Raw genomic sequence first — 16,106 nt, 5'->3', positions numbered from 1 at the left:
AGGAACCCGAGGACTCATTATCTTCTTGAGATTTTTGGTCCTCGCGACAGCGAGTATGAAGATGATAGTAAAAAAACTTTTTGGGTTCTATAAAATGTGGGGAATTTATCGACTCTCTTAGAGTACCATTAGCTTCTCAAGATGGACTCTGCTCCGTGTGGTTATACCTTGAACATTTTTATCACACCTGCTTTAAAAATCGACTATTGAACGTTGCTAGCACTGGCAAGTTTAATGTTATATAACGCGCGATTTGTACGAACGGAAATTTCTACCACGTAATAAAAGAGTCACATGACAGCAAATCATTTACACCACATATCACCATAATTAACTGTCTCAAACACTGACCAACAATATTTTCGCAGAAAATAAAAAGTCACACTGCCAGCTGTCTTCAACATTCACAAAAATGTATATGAAAAAATGGTCTTGTGGTTATTATTCAATCTGCATTTTGTATTTGTTACTTATTTATTTATTCTAGCTGCTGACTAACCACGTTTCTCTAGACTGAAGGGGGTTTCGGTTAAATTCAATGTTCTGTTTCTGAATGACGTCTGTACATGAGAGATAAAATTTCAAAAAAGGTCCATGTTGTTTAAAATAGCAAGAGAGGCATATCAATACGATAACATACATTATATAGGAATGAATACACACATACATACATATATGGACTGCACATATACTGAAGATTTCTGTCTTCTGGGTTATTGCGCTGTGTAGTCTGGTCGATGTTAACCAACGTTTCAGAGGTCATACTGCCTCCGTCATCAGGGCGATGAATATGAAGATTTCTGTCTTCTGGGTTGTTGAACTGTGTAGTCTGGTCGATGTTTACCAACGTTTCAGAGGTCATACTGCCTCCATCATCAGGTCGATGAGTATGAAGATTTCTGTCTTCTGGGTTGTTGCGCTGTGTAGTCTGGTCGATGTTAACCAACGTTTCTGAGGTCATACTGCCTCCATCATCAGGGCGATGAGTATGAAGATTTCTGTCTTCTGGGTTGTTGCGCTGTGTAGTCTGGTCGATGTTAACCAACGTTTCAGAGGTCATACTGCCTCCGTCATCAGAGTATGAAGATTTCCGTCTTCTGGGTTGTTGCGCTGTGTAGTCTGGTCGATGTTAACCAACGTTTCAGAGGTCATACTGCCTCCGTCATCAGGGCGATGAATATCGTTGGTTAACATCGACCAGACTACACAGCGCAATAACCCAGAAGACAGAAATCTTCATATTCACCGCTGTGAGAACCTCAAGTCTTACATGCACATATACTGATAAACAGTTTCGTGTATATAAAATATAAGCAAAGGCACTGTGTCCAGGTACTGGTTATATCAACATAACCTAACCTAACCTAACCTAAGCTAACCTAACCTAACCTAACCTAAGCTAAGCTAACCTAACCTAAGCTAACCTAACCTAACCTAACCTAACCTAACCTAACCTAACATAACCTAACCTAACCTAACCTAACCTAACATAACCTAACCTAACCTAACCTAACCTAACTAACCTAACCTAACCTAACCTAACATAACTAACCTAACCTAACCTAACCTAACCTAAGCTAACCTAACCTAACCTAACCTAAGCTAAGCTAACCTAACCTAAGCTAACCTAACCTAACCTAACCTAACCTAACCTAACCTAACATAACCTAACCTAACCTAACCTAACCTAACATAACCTAACCTAACCTAACCTAACCTAACTAACCTAACCTAACCTAACCTAACATAACTAACCTAACCTAACCTAACCTAACCTAAGCTAACCTAACCTAACCTAACCTAACCTAACCTAACCTACATGCATATTGTTATAATGACGCACTTCACGGTGTGAATAAATATAAAGTGTTAAAAGCTTACAAGACTAAATTCAGAGCGTCTTAGTCCAGAAGACGGAAATCCACGAGTTTAAAATTCCTTTCTCGATGATGTGTTATGTACTTTTCAGTACACGCGTAATGAAGTTTCAGAACTTTCAAAGCTAAACTCAGGCTGTGGAGCTGCTATTAAACTCGGAATCCGAGCTCCTTATTAATGCATATTCAAAGTTACATTGTGAAAAGTTTTAGCGGTGTCATGGTCGAAATTCTCGTCACTTTCTCTGCCCTTTGAAGTCCAAGTTCGCCTAAATAATAACTTACTTAAAAATTCACTCCGTACCTCAAAGAAAACACAACTCGTTACCATTACAAAGATCGATTCGTTAACTCTGTTTACGGAATAAACAGTTTACCCCGATGATCATACAAAATTTATAAATATATTATGTGAGATAAATTCAGAATTTTTGGTTATTAAAGCCGGTTATGCATATAGTTATCACTAGTTTTCATAGGATCTAACACACAGACAGCCAAAAATTATTCCTACAATTGTTTACACTTACACTAATCTTTATATGTACGAATAAGATTACATTAATGTTATTTATGTTGAATGTTAGTGTTACAGACGTTACTAGATGTACCTTATTTAATATAGTATAAATACAGTTATAATAATATAAAACATATAAATGTAAATGAAATTGTATTGTTTCTTTCGGACACATCTGAAATTAAAATACTAAAGTCTTAAGGAAATTTATTACGCGCTTACCCACGTCTGGTAAATTCTATTCACACCGTTTTTGTGCAGTTAATTCGGAATATGCTTTACTTTTGTTATCCGTTGTATCTATGGAAACAAAAGTTACGTACATAAAAAACTGCCCCATCGTGATAAAGCCAAAACTCTTGTACGTAACGTCGCAGCTTACCGTCGTCCGGTTTTGCCTCCGTGGTTAATTTATTCTCAACCCGGTGTTGTACTTTTTAAACTTAATTAACATAAATCTAGTTCTTTTTTATAACGTGTCATAAATACGCCATAGTTTTAAAACAGACTCGTCGTATGTCTTTTACATCAAACCCAAGTACGCGTTTCGCTCACTAAAAATTCTGTAAGAGTTAATTATACACAAACATACCAGCTTACCTACTTAAGTAAAAACTGCTACTTAAAAACCTCTCATTATCTCGCACTCAGCGTCACAGATTCGTTGTTCTACCACGTCGTTAAGCAGTTGATCATTGTAACGGTGAATAGTAGTGTTTTCTTTGCGGTACGGACGGAGTTATTAAATATTATTCAGGCGAGCGTCGACATCAAAGTGTTAATTAAATTGCGTTAACCATTTGATCTTTGTAACGGTGAATATTTGTGTTTTCTTCGCGGTACGGACTGAATTCTTAAATATAATTTAGATGAGTTTCTGCTTCGAAGAGAGTACACATCCTGAAAGTTCTGCGACCGGCCAATTCTATCAAGGTTTTCCGTGGTTTTCCTCGGTTCTAGTGACAATTGTTTAGTTGGTACCCAAATTTCACATAGCTCTGTATGCCTCTCATGTAGCCCTCCCAGTGTTAACATAAAAAAACATACCAGAAGTGTCCCCCCTCCCAATATCAATGTAAAAAAACACCCTTCCGAGGCTAATATCATAATTTAAAATTATGCACGAAAGCAGTTAGACTTTTCAAATCTTCTCCCCTGCTCTAATTTTTATTCCATACGTTCCATTTAAAAATTCCTTACCTTTACTAAACCTATGTCTACCGGAAGGACGAATGGGCACTGCCTGGGGGACTTCGTAGCCGCAAATCAAAATTCATGTCCCCATCCCCATTAAAACATTAGTGCCTGTCGCTATCCCCCCTTCAATTTCCCATCCCTCTTTCTCAAGTTTCTGCTTCAAAGGGTTAATATAGAATATGTTATTTCAGTTATTGCTTAATTAGAGTAAAAGGAAATGTTATTGTCCTTGAGAGGGTTTAGATGGATGATGTCAGTCAAGAGATAAGACACGGAATATTATCTGTACGGTAATTATGAGGACGAGCGGTAAATGGAACCACTTACAACTTTAAAGAGACATTCAGAATTCCGCTGTTAATTCGACTCTAATGAGCTCTTAAGTAATGTGGTAAATGATTTTATGTTTCCTTTACGCTCATAAATTAATATATAGCTTGTTATTTTTTTTTTTATTTGTAGTGTTCTGTCTGACGACAGGTCCATATGAACAGGATCCTTCCATCCTTTTCTCGGACTGGGACCTGTTCATATACGTTCTTGGCAGATGATCCAGAAGTGGTTTGCCATTTCCTTCTTCTGTGTGTGTGAATGGAGTAATTGTTGGGATGCCACGGAGAAACCGGGGAAGCCCCCGGAGGAAAACTCCGTGATGCCTAGACCACGGCCTTGCCCAACACAAGTTATAAATTTGAGCACCACCGGAAATTGAACCCGGGATCCCAGACTTACAAGGCTAGTGTTCTGACCGCTAGACCACCGTGGCGGTATATAGCTTGTATGGAATATAAATTATAACTCTTTGAGGCATGGTGGTAACTATATTTACCACATTCTTTAAAAAAACCAGCAACTCTCTATTTCGCACACAGAATGTATTTCATATGATTCTCAGAATTAAGATCGATTTTGTACCTAAATAACATTAAAGCATTGCACTTTGTTTATTTCCCTGTTCCAGGGCAGTGATAAGGTTAAAGCGTTTAGTTTGTTTGTTTATTTGTAATGAGGTACAGAATCAGATTTAGCATAATTAAGTTGAGCACTTCTCCAGGTTCATTTGTTTAAGCTGATCAAAGACCCTTTTGTTAAAATCCTATGGCAGACGTGGACGATGATAAACAGAAATATGAAAATTAAATTTTGGTGTGAAAGAAGGGATTAAAACGAGGCGTCAAAGGATATTCCTGACAGAAAACGCGAAACACTTCATTGAGGTTTAAAGCACATGGACGAAACAACCGTTTATGTTTGAAAATAGTGAGGTTTAATCTTACTGACACAAACCATTTTAATGAAGTTAATAACCGGATAATTTGTTTGGCATATTCATTATAATGACAATGGATGTTTGGCACATCATATTTAATAAAGCTCTTTAAATTTCACGCAGACTGTTTGCATTCAGAACTGGGATTTAGTGCATTAAGGTTCAGAAAACAAAGCAAACGTTTCCGAACCGCGTCGTAGTAACCAATCCCCACATGAAATATATTCCAAATTTCTCTGAGAATACAATTTTTTGGGGCTACATACTAGTAAAATAATTAATTTTTACCTGAAGAAAATTTACAAAGTAATATTTCCCTGGGCAAAACATACTCATATTTTTAACGTCAAGTTAATTTTGTTCTGAAGATTATAAATGAAAATATGTTAATTAAAATTATAAACGTTGTGTTTAAAATATGTGTTTAACCTAGCCGTATTATCCCGGTCAAAACTTTGCAGGAACTAAAAATAAATATCTTCTGTCTTACCTCCGAGGTTCTGTAATTACACACCGGAAAACATCGTAACAACCGATGAGATAAAATACATCATTAACCAGTCGTAACAAGTCAGGCGCTCGCCACGAGCGTCAGCTTCCGGTAGCGTTAACTTCCGGTAGCTTGTTAACAACGCTTGGCTGGTAACGTCTAGAGATGATTGGTTTTCCTGTGTTAAATTATTTTCTCGCACTAGAATTTGCCACCAAGGTGACAAGCTACTGGTTTTGTTCAAGATGACTGTCTTCTGGGTCGTTGCGCCGCGTAGTCTGGTAGAAGTTTACCGACGTTTCAGAGGTCATTGCTGACGCCAACGACCTAGAATAAAGCCATCTTCAGACTCACCGTCGTAAGAACTTCAAATCCTACAGTTTTGTTATTTCAAAATCTGCATTAAAGTTATTTTGAACGCTATGAAAATGTATATACAATGATGAAGGCTACTATCGCCATAATTTTTTGCAACGCTTCAATGAACTGCTTCGTTATAACTTTCGAAAAAGCCTAGAATCTTCATTAAATACAACAGATGTTACAGCTAACGCGATTAATTGTTGAGGAGTTGGCATATTCCAAACTTTGTTTTCTTAATTAGATTCTTTTTTAATTTAATTTATTAAAATACTGAGAACAAATTATAATTGTGTGGTTAAAACTGCAATGAATAGAAAAATCTCTACTACATGAACTTTTATAGAAGTGTCCCTCGGACATAACGACAACTAATTCTGCCTCTGAATTTTCGAAAGTTGACAATGGTTTGTGCCGATTATGGATAAATATATTAACTTTGACAATTTTATTTTAATTCACACTCGAAACATCGTTCACAGAAGCAGAAAGCCACGCTCTGACTGTGGTGTGTCAACGTTATTTAATACAAGAGTTAACTTCGCGCCCATAAGTAATACAATTCCTGTGTAACTAAACCTCTATATAAATGGCATCATGTCCAATTTCAGGCTGGTTTTCCATGTTATATATCAGTTAACAGACGCGAGATTTCACAATGTCATAATAATTTAAGTACTTGGAAATGTGACCTACGCACTATGCAAAATGAATTGTTCTTTTTTAATACTACTGTCCCTGTAACATAGCTTGTGATTCACTTTATTTACGCTAAATTCATCAGTGAATGATGAATTTTTGAAAATCAGCAGTAGAAATCAGCAGTTTGTATCTTCTTACTCTACATAAATTTTATATTCAAATTGGACATCTCGTACTAAACACCACAATATGAAGATACATGAGAGATCCAAATTAAAGTCGAAATTATTTTTGATCTCGGAAACAAGGACAGCGATGTGTTTTTTAAAAATATTTTATTCCATAAAGTTTTGTAACAAATTATATTTTTTCCCTCCATTAAAATCCTAATGTATAATGAGTCTGATATCAGTTATAATTACAATGATACCATTTTTTAGACAACGATACGTAATTTCACAAAACAAAACACTGGCTACCTAGTGTAAGTTATGAATTATCTGTAAACTCGTATATAAGCCCAGTTTTCGACAACGTGCCTGTTTGTGTTTTTATTTAGTTTATTAATAGGGAAAAAACAATGTTATGTAAAATTAAAAAAAAAATTAAATATGGTTGAAGAGATTACTAGTGAATAGCTGAAATTGAAAGTCCATTGTTTCAAAGTTCGTTGGAATTTACACCTGAAAATAACATTTTAATTCACGTGATTGTAGCACTGTTAACTAACACAAATCCAAAACTGTATCTCAACTAAATTTCCACCTCAAAAAAAAAAAACTACATTTCAGCCGAACAAGAACTTTTTACAAACTAGCTTCGACAAAATACTGCTCGCTTTCCACCAACTGCTAATCCAGAATACATTACATACGTAACGATAAATAAATGCGTGTATTTTTAAAGTTATAAAAATAATAAACCTTCGACTTTATTATATTAACATCTCTGTTCCTAGAAAATGTCTAGCCACGCACCTAGGTTCATAATCAGTCCATTTCAAGTCGTCCTCTGAATGAACACGAAATACGCCAATATAACACATGTCTGTGTTAACATTTATTTAAAATTATAAAAATGTTTAAGTGATTTTCAGGTGCACTACACCGGATAGCCCAGACTGCTTGGTGTGACATTCATAAGATGATTATCTGCACACACGTCATAGTGAGAAACTGAACACTCAATTGGGGAAAAAAATGTTACCTACTTTTATGTCAGGCTTCGAGGTGTTTAATTTAAATAAACGAGCTGTATGCAGACTCGTACATACTCTGTCAGAAGGATCGTAAAATTAATACCAAGATTGAACTATTCTGACAGTGAGACGCGATTAATATAAATGTGGAAAATCCGTAGATTTACACATTTCAGCAAGAATTTGAACGTCGTATCTTCCTCCCGCGTGTCAGCATTCAAAATAGATGGCAGCCCACAACACGGGAGTACCCGATGATGAATTTTTTTTCTGTAACAGTGGCAACCAGATGGATTCAGGACATTCCCCATTCGGTGTTTCATATTAATGTTCCCTCTGACGAGAAATTTCGCATGTCATCATTTATGTCAGTTTATGATTTTTACCTGACAGAGACAACGTGGCGGAACTGGATAAAATGACATGCTGAGGATATTCACAAAATGTTTTCTTCAACAAATTTTATTTTTAATTAACAAATCGAGGAGGATGAAATGGGCGAGGCAAACTGGAAAACGTGAAGGAAACAAACAACTTTGAAGATCTAAGCGTAGACGGAATAAAAATATTAACATGTAACTCAGATGAAAACAATGCGGTGGTGTGTATCGGATTCATCTGGCTAGAACAGAGGCCAGTGGCAGGCTGTTGTGAACACGGTAATGAACATTCGGTTCAATTTCTTGACGGGCAGAACGTACTATTGAATAAAGTTTTTTGGCTAGTATGTTAGATGAGTAAAACGTATGATAAAAAATGGAGTACTGTACAGAATTTAGGTTCCAAAATCTCATGATATATTGTCACTTTTCTGACACGGAGTTAGACCTAGGAGATGTTGTGAAATTAAAATGAATCTTATAAAGATTTTGGAGAGTTATTCTGTATGAAATCGACATATGGCAGATTCGAACAGAGGTATTCCATAACAACAGCAAAATACTGATTAGTATTCAGCTGCACAAAGAACTCTGAACCATGAAGCTAATAAGCCAGTGAGTTACTGTTAATTTACACAGAATCGTATTTAACAATAAATACTACAAATGCATTAGACTAGTCCTTAATTCCGCTTTTATCAACAAATGGAAAACTCACGGGGAGCGGGAAATGTTTTTAACATACCGCGTTGGAAATTGTCTTTTTTCCTGGTAGAAACGTTTTTGTACAAAGAGCAAACTCCACTAATTCTGTGATCATTTATCACTGCTGATGATCTATGAACATAATTCCTCGCCAGGATTCCCCATGTACATACAGCATTGTAAAAATTGCACTGCAAATTTGTATCATCAATTTTCAGCTGAAATTTTTTGTATTATTTTATGGTTGTTACATATAAAGAATTATTCTCCAAGAAAAAATTACAGAACGAGATTTTTAAAAGGACACGTATTAGCCGTCTATTAGGGAATCTAATTGAAACAAGTTAGGAAATAGACGCGTAGCGTAACAATTGTCTCACGTCTACTCTGTGGATTGCCTCTAGATTTTCTCTTTGTGTTTAATAAATTTTGATGCGTGAAACAGGTGGGTCGTAGGAGCATGGACTTCTAATACGAAATTTAATCAAAATCAATCCAAGGGTTCTCGATTTATAACAGTACTGTCCGGCTTAAACCGATATCCGTGTGTTCCGACAGAATTTATTAAAATTCCACAGAGTCAAATTTCATAAACGTTGTACAGCAGCTCTCGAATTACAGCGGAAAGACAGAAAAATATATCGGAGATAACAGACAAATTTTCGCAACTTTTATTTACGAACAAGACAATAATGAATGTTTCCTTTCAAATGATATATCTGAATACATTGCCCAGTCGTTTTCATTGTTTGGAGGATACTAATGTACATAGTGACGAAACGTCGCGGTGATGTGGTCGACCAATTACACTTTCTACGATTTTTCCAAAACTGCCAAAACGCATGGAAAACGATGTTTCCATAGAGACAGGAATACGTCGGTTACCAAGAGACCTGTAGTACTCGACCCATGTTGATATTTCAGGTTCTTACAGTGACGAGTGTGAATATGACTGTCTTCTGATATGTTTCGCTGCATTCTCTGATAGAAACTGACAGACATTCGGAGGTGCTCACCGCCTCCATCATCAGGACGATCATCGTCATCTTTTTAACCGATTATTCTTACGAAAAAAAATACTTGCTGAAATTTATTTTTTTTTAAAAAAAAATTATAAATTCTATGTCCGGTTTTCTTCTCAACTTAACCGTATGGTTAAACAGTAGTGAAGATATTTAACGTTAATAACTGATATTCAGTTATGCTAAGAGAATTTTTTTTTCGAAGATTGTCCTTTCATCCCTTCACACACGTGAGAACTCCAGTCATCACTTCATAAAAATTACAATCGACTCATCACTTACTTACATACCCTAGCACACGTTGTCATAAATGACAGTCATTTTCGTCAGTATTTCCGGAAGCTTCTGAGATGGAGTGACAAAGCAGACAATGCGACGTCATCTGTTCTATCAAACAGAGCCAAAACCTGTTCATCAGATTCAGAGAACGACATTCGCACGCTCATGAAGTCCTGTCATGTCTATTCTAAATGTCGCTGTTCTCTTGCAGCAGGGAAAATCGAACGCTACGCAGCTGACTTTACGACACGTTCAGCTCTCTGTTTCCGGACGATACAGCTGCGAAGTGTCAGCAGATGCACCGTCCTTCCACACCGCCCTGGTCTCTGGGGACTTGGACGTCGTAGGTGAGTTACCGCACTGACCAGTAGCTTGCGTAATTCAGGGCAAAACGTGATTCAAGGAAAAATAACGCCTTGTTATGTGTCATCTAAGACCTTTTTTGTTCGCGTACCCCCAGATATAATTTCTCTTCAACTTTGTACCCCCAAAGTTATTGGTGTATAATTCAAGTTATACATAGTATATAATCTATATGTAAAATAAATTAAATAAATTACATTACTGATTATTCAGTGTTTATCATAAAAAAAAAATTAAAATTTCACGTACCCCCTAAGATTTCTTCGCGTACCCCAGGTTGAAACCACTGATTTAAGGTACAGGCTATAAAAAAACCTACATGGTGTTTCCAGAGTAGATTTTACTCCCGTTTTCAGGTAACTTATTGTCAAAATACGGGCAGTTAATTATGAAATAATTGTTATTATCTGTAACTGTATATATAATTTTCAATTTGGCTTTTATTGTTTATGAGCCGAGACAGCTCAGTCAGTATAGTGACTAACTACGGGATGTACGACTAGGGTTCGACCCCCGACGGGGGCAGAGGATATTTCCTCCAGCCTCTGCGTGCAGACCAGCTCTTGGGTCCACCCAGTCTCCTGTCCAATGGGTACCGGGATCCTTTCCCGGGGTTAAATCGCGGCCGGTACTATTGTTTATTAAACCATAATATTACTTCACCTTTTGTATAGGTGGGAAATTTGGTCTTTTGTCTTTGAAGCAGAACACGGGGTAACAAATGAACAAAGATTTTAATTATAAGGAAGTTCATAATTTTTAGGTTACTGTTTATTAAATAACATTAGAGTGATCAAATCAATGAGGATTTTATAAGTTGGGAATTTGGTATGCAATGAGAAGATGAGTAATGAGTGTTAATTTCAGTCAGATAACTTGAAGGATTATGATTATTCAGGCGTAGATGGAAAATTTTTAATAAAAGACGTATGACGATGTGGTCTGAAGTCATTTGAGTCGATATAAGTGGTCACATGAAAGGCGGGGGAGTACTTGGCCATCTGACCCTCTCTTCAAGAAGAAACTTGGTCCGTTAAGTTAGTAAAATATCTGTCAGTCTGCGTCATTTTAACTAAAGCAAAGCGGAAGATATCCCTACGCCAATACAAGCCATTTCAGCCTTGCGTGGGATCTAAAACCCCTGGCAACAGTGCGGAAATAATTTCAATAATTATGAAGCGACCCGCAGAGTTGAACCAAACTGCATCATGCAACAGCACCGCTTACACGGGGCGAATGTCCGTTCCATTATGAATAAAGTCTCGTGTCAGCTTTCCTGTATATGACTCATGTCAAGAAGGGAAACATTTGGGAGCGAGTGGACTGTATATGAGACAGATTTTGACGTAAACGACGAGAGGACTGTTGTCTGTTCACATCAAACTTCGTTATCACTCCAAACGCACAGGTATTTTAATTTAAAATTTGTAATTAACATTCTTCAAGAAATTAATTTTCCACATTTAAACAAGGTTTCAACAACAACAAAAATTTTCCTCCCAGAAGCCATATGTCAGACTTTCAGTAAACAATTTCATGGTAAGATTGGTTAGGTACTTAGCAAGAATGGAGAAGGGGCATTATAGTCGTAAAACCCCAAACTACAGAAATAAATTCAGAATGTGTGTACACTGGAAAATAACGTACAAATAAAATTCTTCAAAAATAAAACTACGTCGTTGTAAACAAATTTTAAAACAACTTCAAGTCGCTGTAAAGCCATCCCTTCTACATACTGAAATAATCCACAATTTGAGTTGTGGTTACAGAAAAGCATTTGAACTTTGTATAATTTTCTCTTCGTCGGTACTAGCGAGATAAATCGCAACGCTGCTGCCATCTATGATCATCCCCTGAAAATTGAGAAATCAAAGCAGTGTCAAAGAAAATGGACTTTCCTTTCTTGACACTCGGGGATCAATTCGCTGTTACTTAGTTTAGTAAAAATAAACGACTTTAAGTAATTTAGAATAAAAATTTAAAATTCTTAGTTGAAACATAACCTAGCCACTAGCAGGCGTGTTTTAGATCAGCGGGGACTGAATCAAGGCTTACGAGGTGCGATCAGAAAGTTTCAAGAATGCGCCTATAAAAACCCGTACACTTATCTCAGGTATTAAATTCATCCATCACCCTCGAAGTAGTTCCCCTGGGAGTGAACACAACGATCCCAGCGCCGCTGCCAAGCCTGGAAGCATCCCTGGAAATCTTTCTTTGTGCACACGCCATTCCGAAATTGCAGGAGGGTCGGTGTAATGCACTACCAAAACGCCCGTAACTAAGAAACAAATGCTAATTCGATGATGCCGGCTGGCACACTGATTCACTATGAATGTAGGCCGCATCCCCTAGAGGCAGAAGCTCGTACTACATCCGGTTCGCCCTCTATTGACACAGTCTTGAAACTTTCTGATCGCACCTCGTATAGTCTCTAAGGATCTATGGTCGCCTTCCCGATACCTATATTCGGGTTTTCATTTATACCACAAGTCAGACGTGTCTTCTCGTTACATGTCACCTTTAATTTATCACCCGTTATTTATCTTCCTTTCTTGCCACTGTCCTGCTGTTAGGTGGACTGATTCTGTCCAATCGCTGTCACAACTGGTCGATGGGTTTTTACGTATCAAATTGTTCACCCAGTTTCAGCTGCAATGTTCTGTAACTAACGTTCTACTGGCTGAAACTTCACTAAAGTCTTCTGTGTGCTACCACTAGGTTCAGAGACAGAAGCATATGAGCCAATATATGGCGCCAGTGTTTTGTGAAAGAAAATCAGCCTCAGTGAATTAAACCTGCGACGCTGTGGTCCTATATCTTTTCAACAGATAATCTGTCGGTGACGTAAACACTTCCCAAAATGAAAGATTAATATCACGGTAGAGCCCCTCTCAGAAATAAAGTCCACTATAGACATGCATACTTACATGTTAGATCAGAGATTTATTTACGTAAACGAGAGACATGTACGAATGTCCTTGTACGTAAATACGATTACATATATAATTCAACAAATTTATTATTCTTTCAAAAATGATATCAATTCAAGTTCGTTCAGAATATTTATATTAAAATAAATTCGCAACATTTTTCTGTAATGAAGAGAGTATGATCAATCAAACAACTCACATCGTATCACATTTAAGTTTTCAATCTACTTTCCTCTCACAGAATAGTTAAGTACGTAATAAGCACAAACTCCATAGTAATCATTTCCGATGTTAATATGTTGCAGAGACACCTCGTGGCAGACCGGTGATATCTGGAATACGTCATCGGTATCGTACTGAAGAAACTCTCGGTGGAAACTGTTCATCCACATGGTCTAAGCCGGCCGCTAAGTTAACCTGGTTCATTAATGGCAATCCGGTGGGTGAGAAGGGAATAATTACGTTCTAGTTCTGAACTGTTTGCTTACTGGGCTAATTCACGTTACTAAACCCTGTTAAGGTAGTCGCCAGTTGCATTTCAAAGTCACGCTTCCTCGCGTTACATCACGATTGCCTTTTCAGTTTGATACGATAAACTACGAATAACTACGAGCAGACGAATTTCTCGTGTTTTGAGGTAAGAAACGCGTTTTAAAATTTAATATTTGTTTACAATTTTTTTCTCCCAGCGCTACCTGCTACAGATAATACAATATTGGAATTACTAACTAACTAACTAGATGGCTTACCGAACCCGAAGGTTCATCACCGAATTAACCAAAGCCCTCCACCGGACCCTGTCCTGTGCCAACAAAATCCAGTTTCCTTCAACTCCTATCTCCCATAGATCCCGCCTGAGATTATCCTCCCATCTACGTCTAGGTCTCCCCAGCGGTCTCTTCCCTTCAGGCTTTCCAACCAGTACCCGGTGCACACCTCTTGTCCCATCCATGCGCGCTACATGCCCGGCCCATCTCAATCTTCTTGACTTAATCACCCTCACAATACTGGGGGAGCAGTACAGATTTTTAAGCTCGTCATTGTGCAGTTTTCTCCACGCCCCATCGTCTTCCCTCTTAGGCCCAAATTATATCATAGACATTAAGAAATAAACCAGTCTAATATGTAGACAAGAAACATGACAAATCTAAGTCAATTTCATGAGACAAACGAGGTTCAAAAAATGTAATTTAAAACATTCAGTTGTTACAACAAACCAAAGCGTACAGCAACAAACACTGTAAATAAAAATGCAAATAAACCAGATTGTCTAAAAAATAGGATATGGGAAATTTCAAATTTGTTACTTTCAAAACTGTTTTAAAACCTCAAAATAAGGTTTTGCTATGAACTGGTTTTCTTACATCCTACTCGCTTCTCAAGTCAGCCTTCCGGCTTATTATTTATTAATGATCGTATCCTTTGACGCCGTGTAGTCTGAGTTATTGAGAACGCCGTTAAATAAATCAAAAATAAATAAACTGTTCATTTTCAATTTAAAATATGACTCGAACTTCTACTATCCATACATGCTATCGTTACACACTAGAAATGCAGACAAACCGAGTCCACATAACTTATCCGAGCACGGAACTAAACGCAGAATCTCTCGAAATTAAAATGATGGCAACTGCATACAAAAATTTTAGGTTTTTTTTTTTCCAACTTTCTCCTGTTTTCATGCTTAACGTTTTTAAGCCTGTCTATTATTTGTCTGTTTTAACACGGAATTTCCATTACACATTCAACTGTCCTCGGTTAACTCGCTCAGGAATGCTCACGACAAGCAAAACAAACCTGGCATTTCGTTTGGCGTTAAAGTACGCACAAATATAAGCGATAAATGTTAACTGTCGTAACTTTGTTCCGCGGTAAAAAGATTTTCGTTTATCGAATAGCGGTAAATTCTGTCGAATAACTTACGAAAATTGGAAAATACTTTTTTAAGTGATGATAATTTAAGATTTAATATGAATTAAATGGGCTTTATAAAATCGTAATAAAACAGCAAAATATTCTTCGTTGTCTTAAAACTAAGCGGAGACCCTTTTTGATAAGAACAGCGCGCGCGTTGGGTCCTTTCTTTTGTTTATTGTGACGGTATGGAAATGAGAAAATACGAAGAAAGCAAAAACTTAACACTCAGCTCCTTACATTTCCGTATCCGAGTCGTTCTTTCAATTTCGGTCTCTTTAAAAGCATTTTAAATAAAAGGAGCACTTTGAATCGAATTCCTACGTACAGCAGGCTCACTTGGAAACGCAGTACGACGGGGATGAGAACGTATTTCAACCTTTTCATTTTTACAGAAATATTTTGTATCAAAGTCATAATGGAAATTTTTAGAAGATTTCAGAAGCTGCCTGCCACAACCTCATTCCAAACACTATTGTGCTTCAAACCTCTTCCTGAAGAGCCAAGCGGTGCTAGACACAAAAGGTACCCGACTATGCCATCGGCCTAGTACAACAATACAAAAAAAAACTAATTAAGAATTTAATGACTGGGTAAAATCATTGCGATAACATCAAGTAGTAAGCAAGATAGGTCCAAGTGACATTTCAGGTTCTCACAGATACGAGCATGAAGTTTACTAACTTTTAGAACGTTTTACCTTGTATACTCTCTTAGAAGCTGAACGACGTTTCGGAGTTTCTTACTACCTCCATCATTAGGGCGATCAGTACCTCATGAATGGAGGAATTTTGTTCAATTTGGCTTTGCATAAAAGGTTAAGTTTAACTTTCGCTATTTCAATAATATTTTTCTTATATCCCAGTGTTGTTAGACTTCTGAATTTAGACATTTCCATCATAAAGGTGGAGTGCATTGGGAAACATTACATTGTAAGTTGAAACACCACCAGCTAATGT

At 37.1% G+C, this 16,106-nt stretch overlaps 1 protein-coding gene across 2 annotated transcripts in view; it reads left to right on the top strand.

The window, feature by feature from the left end:
* LOC110839591 (uncharacterized) overlaps nucleotides 1-16,106 on the top strand; it is a 120,863-nt gene that overhangs the window by 89,942 nt on the left and 14,815 nt on the right. For both annotated transcript variants that reach the window (XR_015534670.1, XM_022083949.2), the window contains exons 3-4: nucleotides 10,152-10,287; nucleotides 13,539-13,672. Coding sequence is in view for 1 of the 2 variants with exons in the window: in XM_022083949.2 (XP_021939641.1) it covers nucleotides 10,152-10,287; nucleotides 13,539-13,672 (270 nt within the window). In the remaining variant the exon portion in view is untranslated. The remainder of the gene's footprint in view (nucleotides 1-10,151; nucleotides 10,288-13,538; nucleotides 13,673-16,106) is intronic.

Source organism: Zootermopsis nevadensis, unplaced genomic scaffold (assembly GCF_977971745.1).
Source record: "Zootermopsis nevadensis isolate Lab colony 2312 unplaced genomic scaffold, Znev_1.0 Znev_ptg000011l, whole genome shotgun sequence".
In the NCBI taxonomy this organism is placed as follows: Eukaryota; Metazoa; Arthropoda; class Insecta; order Blattodea; family Termopsidae; genus Zootermopsis; species Zootermopsis nevadensis.
This window is presented reverse-complemented; position numbering and strand designations above follow the sequence as displayed.